General features: G+C 40.1%; 1 protein-coding gene across 1 annotated transcript; it reads right to left on the reverse strand.

Annotated features, from left to right (window-relative positions):
* Positions 1–470: 470 nt before the first annotated feature.
* On the reverse strand, positions 471–905 carry LOC131680053 (uncharacterized). Its single transcript, XM_058960782.1, has one exon. The coding sequence runs from the start codon at positions 903–905 to the stop codon at positions 471–473; it is 435 nt and encodes a 144-aa protein (XP_058816765.1).
* Positions 906–12,159: the final 11,254 nt, after the last annotated feature.

Below are 12,159 nucleotides of genomic sequence, written 5' to 3' on the forward strand. Positions count from 1 at the left end.
GCTGCCAAATCTGCAGCACATAGCTCCAAACGAGGAAGGCTTAACCGTTTCAGGGGAGCTACTCTGGATTTGGATGCTAGTAGTTCAACCCGCACGTTGCCCGATGAGTCGATTGATCGGGCATATGTACAAGCTCCGTATGCCATTTCCGAGGCGTCTGCAAATGTGTTTAGCTGAACAGATGAACTAGGCTGCAGGGCGTACCGGCTGCCACCAAACTCGCCAATTTTAGCGATCTGATTAGTATACTTCTCCCATTTCTTTGTGAAACTTTCGGGAACCTCTTCATCCCTGTCGCAGGAGAGTAGCCAAAGCTGTTGCATCAGCATTTTGCCTCGGATGACGATTGGCGAAATTAAATCTAGTGGATCAAAAAGCTGTGAAATTCCTGACAGAATTGTGCGCTTGGTTGGGGTGCCTTCCCGTGGTCGTATTGCACTGCTGAAGCGTAGTAGATCCTTCCCCGGTTCTCATGCAATGTCAAGGGTTTTTACAGCTTCGTTAGAATCGAACCTAATGGCGGATTGTGTACCGATTTGATCGATTGGGATTCCTTCCAGAACCTTGGTCTCATTTGCTGTCCATTTTCGAAGCTGGAATCCACCGCTAACAAGAAGTTCTCCTAGTTCTTTTCTCTGTTGTGTGGCTTCATAGATTGTTTCAGCTCCACCCATGAAGTCGTCCACGTAAAAGCCTTTTAGAAGTACCGACCCTCCATGAAGATATTTACTACCCTCATCATTTGCCAGCTGCTTCAACGTGCGAGTGGCTAAAAATGACGATGGACCCAGACAGTATGTTACAGTTATGAGCTCGTATTCCTGGATTGGATCAGTTTCTCGAAAGAGCCAGAATATCCGTTGCAATGGGGTATCATTGGAATGAACCAGTACTTGTCGGTACATTTTCTCGACATGTGCTATTACGCTACGGGATATGTACGAAAGCGAAGTATGATTGATTGAAGCTCATCCTGCACCACCGGTCCCACCAGTAGTGCGTCATTAAGAGATTTTCCAGTCGTTGTATTTGGTGACCCGTCGAAAACGACCCGAACTTTGGTTGTGGTGCTGGCTTCCTTTACAACAGCGTGGTGAGGGAGATAGCAGCATTGCGTTTGTTTGTTACTGCTTGGATTTACCAATCGCATGTGTCCTAGGGATAGATATTCGCTGATGAATTTGTGATATTCATCCTTCAAACGGCTGTCACGATTCAATTTTTGTTCAAGAAGATAAAACTGGCGCAGCGCAACGTTTTTTGAATCTCCCAATAGTTCATCGAAGTTGGAGCGACGAGGAAGACGGACCACGTACCGACCATTCATGTCCCTAGTAGTAGTGGATGCGTATAGTTGTTCACATTGTGCTTCGTCCAAGGAATAAGCAGGTTGCTTTGACAATTCCTCAATTTCCCAAAATCGTTCTATACTCTCTTCCAGTGGATGGAGTTAAATTGCCAGCACGCCGCCGGTACTCGCCTGGGCTTCCACGTTGGTCGCCCACGATACAAGCCATCCGAATACACTGTCCACTAGTAAGGGAAGTTCGGAAATTCGCAATCTACAAGCATTGACGAAGCAGGAGTAGAAGTGCTCATTTCCAATAATCATATCGATGTCCCCGCGCATGTTGAAAGACGGATCCGCTACGAATAAATCTGTTGACAGTTTCCAATCCCTTATTGATACGTCTTGAAAGGGCAATGAGGATATGATTTTTTTTGAGAATAAGACAATTAATGTCCAAAGAAAAATCCGTTCTTCTAGACTGTACATTAGGGCATCGCAAAATTTTTTTTTTTTTGATTTCTCAAAGGCCCCCCTCTCATATTGTGACCTCTTTTTAAAAGAAATAGACTTAGTATTGGAATGTAGATATTCTTGTATCTATAAAAATACGGGAAAGTGGGGTACTGGGTCATTTTTACCCAAAAATCCTCTATTTTTTGAATTTTTCTGCTCCGTTGTGCAAACCATAGGGACCATTCATAAATTACGTAACGCTTTTAAGGGGGGAGGGGGTTCGACAAGTTGTTACATATTGTGATATAGGGGGGAGGGGGAGTAAGCTAGATCGTTACGTAACTTGTTTTCACCGAAGAAAAAAAATTTCAAGGAATTTGTTACGTAATAGGGGAGGGGGAGATAAAGAAATTTGTGACAATTTGTTACATGGGGGAGGGGGGAGTCAATTTTGGGCAATTTTCGCGTTACATAATTTATGAATGGTCCCATACATATTTTGATGTTTTTCTAATGAAAAAAAAAATCTGAGAAATCGAACGGAACCTTATCTTAAAATACGTTTATTTAGGCCCAAATGCTGTAGCTTAACGAGGCCGATAATTCATTTTTTTATATTACATGTCACATGTTAGTGGGGGAAGGGAAAGCCGTATTTAGGGGCGGCTTGCTCCCCTCTTATGTAAGTAAAGGAAAAAGGTAGGAAGTGGGATACATATTGTGTAATTGACATCGTCGTTTGCTGATTGATCATTGTGGCGGATATGCACACTTTGTTGTAGTGTTGTAGTTTCCAGCCTGTAATCGCAGGGGCGAGGGGAGGGTCGATATTTCGGATAATTATTGGCACTCTATATCATCTGCATGTGCGGTATGTCATGATGTTCTGGATAGACGGTTATCAAGAAGAGTGTGCACCGAAGACTCGTGAAGCAATGCCATATTGTAGATACAGGGATAGGTTGGTGAGATTCTACTGTGAATGAGAGAGGGGAAAATGTATTAAACTTGGACATCAATGGTTTTCAAAAAGATATAGATAAGAAAAATATAGGGGTGGTCACGGCTTGCCAGGACGTCCCGGACTGGCACATAGGGTGATCTACCTCGGGCCCGAAGGGAATCTATTAGTTGGGACCTGGCAACACAGTACTCTGCGCACAGCCAAACAACATGCTCGATGTCGTGATAGCCGTTCTCACAAACACAATGATTATTTTCAGCAAGCCCTATACGACGGAGATGCGCGTCAAACGAGTAATGGTTGGACATGATCCTTGACATCGTACGAATAAAGTCCCGGTTCACATCCAACTCCTTAAACCAAGCATTCGTTGATACCTTCGGGATAATGGAATGTAGCCACCGTCCCAGATGCCCATTGCTCCATGAGGTTTGCCAACTATCGAGCGTCCTCTGACGAGAGATACTGAAAAATTCGTTGAAGCAAATTGGTCTTTCGTAAGTGTCGCCTTCTAATGCGCCCACCTTGGCTAAAGAGTCCGCCTTCTCATTGCCCGCAATAGAACAATGTGACGGGACCCAAACCAAGGTAATCTGGTAAGATTTTTCAGATAAAGCACTCAGTATTCCCGTATTTTCCCCAGGAAATACGGTGAGTGCTTTCCAGGCTTCGCCGCACGGATGGCCTAAATGGAGCTGAGACTATCCGAAACGATGAAGTAATGGTCTGAGGGCAGGGTGTCAATGATCCCGAGAGTATACTGAATGGCAGCTAATTCTGCGACGTAAATTGAAGCAGGATCATTGAGTTTGAATGAGGCAGCAAGATTTTCGTTGAAGATACCGAAGCCTGTGGACCCGTCGAGAATTGATCCGTCAGTGTAGAACATTTTGGCGCAGTCGACTTGATGGTATTTGTTATAGAAAATATTTGGGACCACTTGTGGGCGAATATGATCCGGAATTCCATAAATCTCCTCCTTCATGGATGTATCGAAAAATACAGTTGGATCAGAAGTATCTAAGAGATGAGCACGGTTGACGTTATATGTAGATGAATTGATGTTCTGTGCCATGTAATCGAAGTACAAGGACATGAATCGGGTCTGAGAATTAAGCTCGACAAGCCTTTCGCAATTTGCAATCACCAATGGGTTCAGAATATCGCATCGAATGAGCAATCGATATGAGAGGTCCCAAAATCGATTTTTCAGCGGAAGAACGCCCGCCAGCACTTCGAGACTCATCGTATGGGTCGAGTGCATGCAACCCAAGGCAATACGCAAGCAACGATACTGGATTCGCTCCAGTTTGATGAAGTGTATGTTCGCAGCGGAGCGAAAGCAGAAACATCCGTACTCCAACACTGATAATATCGTTGTTTGGTACAGCCTGATTAGGTCTCCTGGATGGGCACCCCACCATGTTCCAGTTATTGTACGGAAAAAGTTGATCCTTTGTTGGCATTTCTGTTTCAGATACCTAATGTGACATCCCCAGGTACCTTTAGAGTCGAACCATACCCCGAGATATTTGAATGTTGAAGCCTGAGCAATAGTTTGATCCATTAATTGAAGCTGTAGTTGCGCTGGTTCACGCTTTCTAGAAAATACGACTAGCTCAGTTTTCTCCGTGGAGAACTCGATACCCAGTTGGAGAGCCCATGCAGACAAATTGTCCAAGGTATCTTGCAGTGGTCCTTGCAAGTCGACGGCTTTAGGACCTGTAATAGAGACCACACCGTCATCTGCAAGCTGCCTTGGCGTGCAGGAATTGACAAGACATTCGTCAATGTCATTCACGTAAAAATTGAAGAGGAGAGGGCTTAGACATGAGCCCTGGGGAAGGCCCATGTAGCTAAATCGTGATGTCGATAAATCGCCATGCGAGAAATGCATTTGTTTTTCAGACAACAGGTTTAGCAAAAAGTTATTTAAAATTGGCGAAAGACCATGCTGGTGCAACTTCTCATAAAGAATGTTGATCGAAACTGAATCGAAAGCCCCCTTAATATCCAAGAATACTGATGCCATCTGCTCTTTGTTAGCATATGCCATTTGAATTTCTGTTGAGAGCAACGCAAGGCAATCGTTCGTCCCTTTGCCTTTGCGGAAGCCAAATTGTGTATCTGACAGTAAGCCATTTGTTTCGACCCAATTGTCGAGCCGAAACAGGATCATTTTCTCGAACAACTTCCGGATACAGGACAGCATTGCAATCGGACGATACGAATTGTGGTCGGAGGCTGGTTTTCCTGGTTTTTGGATGGCGATGACCCTCACCTATCTCCAGTCATGTGGGACAATGTTACCCTCAAGAAACCTATTAAATAAATTCAACAAGCGTCTTTTGGCAGAGTCTGGCAGATTCTTCAATAAGTTGAATTTAATTCTATCTGGCCCCGGGGCTTTATTGTTACATGATAAGAGAGCAAGTGAGAACTCCACCATCGTAAACGGTGTTTCGTTCGCGGTATTGTAAGGCGACGCGGCGCGGTAGATTTTCTGTGCCGGGGCGGAATCCGGACAGACCTTCTTGGCGAAATCGAATATCCAACGGTTTGAATATTCCACGCTCTCGTTAGTACTGTTTCGGTTTCGCATACGTCGGGCCGTGCCCCAAAGAGTGCTCATCGATGTTTCTCTTGTTAACCCGTCGACAAACCGGCGCCAGTAACTGCGTTTCTTAGCATTCATTAAATTTTTCATTCGCTTTTCTAATATCGCGTATACTCGATAACTAGCAACTAAACCGTCGTTCCGGAAGGTTTTATACGCGGCAGCTTTCTCCGCGTACACGTCTGAGCACTCTTTGTCCCACCACGGGTTGGGAGAACGTTTTTGGGTGTTCACGTCGGGTACTCGTTTCGTCTGAGTTTGAATCGCGCTATCGAGAATCGAGTTGGACAAAAACTTATATTCTTCCTCCGGGGGAAGTATCTGTGTTGAATCGATAGTTTTGGATATCTCAGCAGCGTAGCTCTTCCAATCAATGTTTCGTGTGAGGTCATAGGGAACATTGATTGGTGTCGATGGTCTTGAACCAGTGGTGATTGCAATTACAATTGGTAAGTGGTCACTACCGTGGGGATCAGATATTACCTTCCACTTGCAATCTAACCGTAGCGATGTCGAGCTTAAAGATATGTCCAGTGCACTTGCTTGCGCAGGTGGTCTAGGAATTCGTGTCATTTCCCCTGTGTTCAGAATTGTCATATTGAAGTTGTCACAAAGGTCTTGAATTGTCGAAGATCGATTATCGTCGTATAGACAGCCCCACCCCGTACCGTGAGAGTTAAAGTCTCCAAGAAGCAGGCGGGGCGAGGGAAGGTGTTCAATCACGTTGGAGAATCTTCGATATCCCATCATGGCCCTAGGAGGAATGTAAATAGAAGCAATGCAAAGATCTTTGCCTTTGATTGTTGTTTGACAAGCGACAACTTCAATGCCTGGCGTCGAAGGGAGGTTGATTCGATTGAAGGAGTAGCACTTTTTGATCCCTAAAAGTACCCCCCCCCCCCATATGAGTCTTCTCGATCCAAGCGGATAATGTTAAAATCGTGGAAGTTGAGGTTTATATTAGAAGTTAGCCATGTTTCACATAGGGAAAATGCATCACAATGATTGTAATTTAGCAAGTGTTTTAATGAATCAATTTTGGGGATAATACTTCTGCAGTTCCACTGTAAAACAGTGATCAGATCCCTGATTCCGTCTAATAAGTTAGCCATCGAAGGATACGATCGCTGTAAGGAGGAGCCATTGTTCAGTCAACTGTTTTAAAAATGTTCTTACTGTTGGTAGAATAGCAACCAGCAAGCTTTTCATAGGATCGGTAATGTTGAAAGCTGTGAATATCCAGTCCACAATGTCAGAAAATTTAAGGAATCCCGTTTTAGGTTGAGTTTCTGACTGTAAAATTGGAGCACTTGGGATTTTTGGTGCCCCGGGGAGTGCTGGGAACTCCTGGTTGTATCTCAATTTCCCAAAACCAGGAGGTATTATCTTCGGATTTGTACCAGCACTTCCAGTTGATGAATTATTTTTATTTTGTACCCTTGTTTGGGACAACCTAGGACCCTTACGAGGAAGTTCAGGTGAGTTTTGATTAGGTCTTTTCCTAGAGTTTCCAAGCGGAGCCAAAGAATGCCCCTCGCAAGGGTCGTTAGAGGCGTTATCGTCAGTTGGCAAGAGAGCGAATGGGTTTTCGGAGATAAGTGGAACAGCTCTTTTAAGCATTTCTGCGTAAGAGCGTCTGGAGCGATCTTTGGCGGATCGCTTCAGTTTATCCGCGCGAAGTTTGTACGTTGGGCATGTCAAAAGTGCATGCGGATTCTCCCCACAGTAAACACACTTCTCAGCGGGGCTACTGCAAGTATCATCCGCATGGCGTTCCCCACATTTACCGCACCGTTGCTTGTTGCTACAGTAGGTGGCCGTGTGACCTAGCTGCTTGCAATTGGAACAATTCATGACCCGCGGTACAAACAGGCGTACAGGTAGACGAGCTCCTCCCACTTCAACGTAGCTCGGAAGTGCAGATCCGGCGAAGGTTACGCGAAACGAGTCTGATGGATAGTAATTACCATCTTCGATGGACTTTGAGTGCAATTGCTTGCACTCCAAAATCTTAACCGATTGAAGGTTAGGGTTCTTAAAGCGGCCAGCCCCATCATTCATCAGATCATCGACAGTTAGACCCGCATCACTTACCACACCGTCGATCTCCACATCACGAGAAGGGATGTAGACGCGATACTCCAGCGTAAAGAGGCTATTGCTAACGATATCATTGGCCTGTTTCAAGTCAGTAACGACTACGCGCAGTTTATCTGACTGAACCTTTTTAATCTCGGTTACGGCCGAGTAACGTTTTGTCAGCTCCCGTGCAACAGTTATGCTGTTTAACGGTTTATTTTTGGGGCCGAAAGTATACCACCCAAGGACCAGGGGATCCATCCTGGTAAACCTTGACTCGGGGGGGCTGTGAGACATTGGGGGAAAGTGGGGGAAGTGGATCGACCATAACATTATCTGTCTCAGTATCAGATATACGTTCTTCTTCTTCATAATATTCCTCTTCGGAGGGTGATCCTTCTGTTTGTTCCATTTTGTTGCAGGAGCAACACGCTCGACCGCACTGTTTAACTTAAATCAAAATAAAAAATCAAAAGCAATTAAAAGAAAAAAATCGATAAGAAAAGTAAAAAACGAAACACTTCACCAGTTGGTTCCTGACGAGCTGGTAGGTGAATTGATCCTTCGTTTGTTTTATCCGTCACCCGCGTGACCTTCACACAGTAGAGCTGATATAGCTCGTCTAAACAAAGCCGTCTTTCAGGCAAGAAAAATGTTTAGTAACGCACTTCACTGCACTACTTTAACTGATATCGCAGGTAACAATTATCACTCGCGGGACTGTTTATTAGTAATGCTTTACTGCAGCCTCTGCCACAGCAAGCACCTTCGTACCACCGAAAAAACTAAACCACACCGGAGAGAACAAAAAGCACTTGTTTCCCGGTACAAAGTTGGGTTACGAATGTGAACGGAACCTTGTAGACCTTTATCCAAATACGATAAGTTGAAGTTATAGGGCCTTTTGTCATTTATATTAAACTAGCTAATACCCATCGCGCGTTGCTGCGATATTCGACGAAATAGGAGGAAAATACAATTTGTTCCAAAGCGCCATCTGGCAAGCAGATAATCGCCAACCAATATCACACAAACACGCCCCATAACAAAGGCCTGCAGTGTATATTTTTTTACGGAAATCGGTTAAGCCGTTTAGGAGTCTATAAATCATATACATTTAAACTTTGACTTTTATATATATATATATATATATATATATATATATATATATATATATATATATATATATATATATATATATATATATATATATATATATATATATATATATATATATATATATATATATATATATATATATATATATATATATATATATATATATATATATATATATATATATATATATATATATATATATATATATATATATATATATATATATATATATATATATATATATATATATATATATATATATATATATATAGATTTTATCATTTTCTCGTGCATATATCTTTATTATTCTTCATTAAATTTTCATAAATTGTACCTTGGTGAACGTGGAAAATCTTTAGGAACAAAATAAAAATAGATTCGTTACCGGTAAAATTCAGAAACATCAAATTATCTGACATATAGTCTCGATTTCACATTTTTATCATAAAATCGCACATATTAACTCCATTTAACTACACAATTCTTAGTTAATTTACTATTTATAGTGAAAAATGCGCTTAGGAATCACATGAGAAAAGTTTCATGCCTGGAAAAAAGGTGAAGTTGAGGTATGAGGACATTTAATGAAAAAAATGTGGTTTGTAGAGTTTATGTCAAAAAATTTGATGTTTTTGAATTTTAACGCAAGCGAATCTATTTTTGTTGTATTTCTAAGAATTTTCCACGTTCAACAAGGTACAAATAATTAAAATTGAATGAAGAATAATAGAAAATGATAAAATTTAATATAAATGACAAAAGGCCCTATAACCCCAACTTCTCGTATTCGGACAAAGGTCTAATGGGTTCGTTCGATTTCTGAGATTTTTTCACATTAGAAAGACATCAAAATATGTATGGTTTGCACCACGGAGCAGAAAAATTTAAAAAATAGGGGATTTTGGGGCCAAAATGACCCAGTACCCCACAATCCTGCATTTTTCTAGGAACAGAAATATCTTCATTCCAATACAAAGGTTATTTCCTTTAAAAAGAGGTATAAATTGTAATTTTCTGATTGCTACTTCAAAAGTTATAGCATTTCATATATTTTCCTCCACATTTTCCCATAGCACCAATTTCAAAAATTTCAAGCGAAGTGGGCTGGGGTCTAGAATTGTCCAAATAATGTGAAATTTGGCATCTGAGCTTACTTTAACACTTGTCAAAATATGAGAGGGGGGGGGGGATGGCTTTGAAAATTAAAAAAATTAAATTAAATTAAATTGCGATGCCCTACTGTACATGCACGAAGACAGATTATTTAGCCCGCTGCGGCTGTCCTCCCACTCTATTGATAGTAACATTCGATCTTGCTCGTTGCAAACCTAATAGCCGTTCCATACGCTCCGTCATCAAATTTGGTTGTGACGCGCAATCCAACAGCACTCGCGCCAAGTGATGGTTCCCGAATTTGTCGATTACAATAACTATGGCCGTTAACATGAACACATTTTTTCTCTGTTCCGTTGAGAGGAAGACTGATGCACGCCTCCGAAGACTTAGCCGATGTAACGGCTGTTAGTACCGATTGATTGTTCTCGTCGTCTGCCGTAGTGAAGTTTACCTGAGTAGAACTTTGACTCGTGGGAGTACTACCGGTACACTGCACTTCGTTATCCGTGAATCCAGGATGCAGCATAGTGTGATGTCGCTTTTGACACATCCGACAGCTGAACTTTGAAGGACATAAAACGCATAAAATGATTGTCCCGCAGACAGTTTGAGCACAAGCCTATCATGTAGCGAAAAACTTGAAAATTTGTAGCCCTTTAATAAAGGATGTGGCTGATCGCAAACTGAACACATAACGGATGACCCTTCCATGGCCGCATTAGAGGGATTCCATGAGAAACCGGCCGACCGCAAAATATGACCATCGTAGATTCGAACGAAACTTTGCAGGTGTGTTCGGTGTATGAATCTCCATGATATTCTCTGGCAATTGGACTATTTTGATACAAGAGCAATTTTTCAAAAGGGCGTAAACGTTTCTACGTGTATAAATTTCAAATTTTTTTTGTTCGTTCACTGTATTTTATACAGCAAAACTATCTGAGAACGAGTTACAGGGTATAAATACTTCTGTCCAAAAAAAATATACACTGAAAAAAATGTTGTGTCATTTTTCAAAAAAACAAAAATTTATGTAAAAAATTTAAATTGCAAAAAAACCCATTTTTTTAAATTTTTCTATTTTGTCTACGAAAATCTAAAGAGAAAAGAAACATTTTGAATGTGATTGCATGATGGAGAACTTATCGGTAAAAAGTTTTTCTAACAATAACTTCATACATGTTTTAAAATTTCATACTAATTGACATACAAAATTGTAATTTTATCACAGAATATAATTCTAAAAATCATTTAAAATCAAAATGCATTTAACAAAAATCTTCCAAAATCCGATAGTTTTCGAGATATTTGGAATTTTGCTCCATCAAAAGCAATTAATTCCTGTAATTATGCTCTTTTCAAAAGTTATTCGCGTTACCCCATCATAAAATGTCAAAAATCTAATTTTTATCGTTTTAAAGACGTAAAAGCAACTTTTTCAGTGTATTTGGATCATGGAGAAGCTTTCAATAAAAAAGTTCTCCTAACAACAACTTTTGACATATTTTTATAATTTATACTATTTGCAGTCAAAAATACAATTTTCTTTCTGAATATGGTTCTATACGCCATTTTAAATCGAAATGCTCATAACAAAAATTTTCTGAAATGTAGTAGTTCTCGAGATATTTTAACTTTTGTTTTAACAACACAATTATTTTGTTTTATTAAGACCTTTTCATAAGTTATTCGCGTTTCTCCATCAACAATAATAGGTTTTTCAAAAGGCCCATAAACTTTCCTACAACTTTTCCTTTGACATCAAAGCGATATTGTAAACCATTTGGATTATTTGGATCATGGAGAAGCTTTCAATAAAAAAGTTTTCAACTTTTGACATATTTTTATAATTTATACTATTTGCAGTCAAAAATACAATTTTCTTTCTGAATATGGTTCTATACGCCATTTTAAATCGAAATGCTCATAACAAAAATTTTCTGAAATGTAGTAGTTCTCGAGATATTTTAACTTTTGTTTTAACAACACAATTATTTTGTTTTATTAAGACCTTTTCATAAGTTATTCGCGTTTCTCCATCAACAATAATAGGTTTTTCAAAAGGCCCATAAACTTTCCTACAACTTTTCCTTTGACATCAAAGCGATATTGTAAACCATTTGAAAGCTACATGAGAGTAACCAAAATATTATTTAACCATAGTGTCTGATGATTAAACTATATAGTTGAATCATATTTTGGTTGCTTTCATGTAACTTTCAAAAGATTTACAATATCGCCTTGATGTCAAAGAAAAAGTTGCAGGAAAGTTTATGGGCTTTTTTAAAAACCTATTATTGTTGATGAAGAAACGCGAATAACTTATGAAAAGGTCGTAATAAAACAATAATTGTGTTGTTATAACAAAAGTTAAAATATCTCCAGAACTACCACATTTCAGAAAAAATTTGGTCTGAGCATTTCGATTTAAAATGTCGTATAGAACCATATTCAGAAAGAAAATTGTATTTTTGACTGCAAATAGTATAAATTATAAAAATATGTCAAAAGTTGTTGATA

The sequence above is a fragment of the Topomyia yanbarensis genome, chromosome 2, assembly GCF_030247195.1.
Source record: "Topomyia yanbarensis strain Yona2022 chromosome 2, ASM3024719v1, whole genome shotgun sequence".
Taxonomy (NCBI): Eukaryota; Metazoa; Arthropoda; class Insecta; order Diptera; family Culicidae; genus Topomyia; species Topomyia yanbarensis.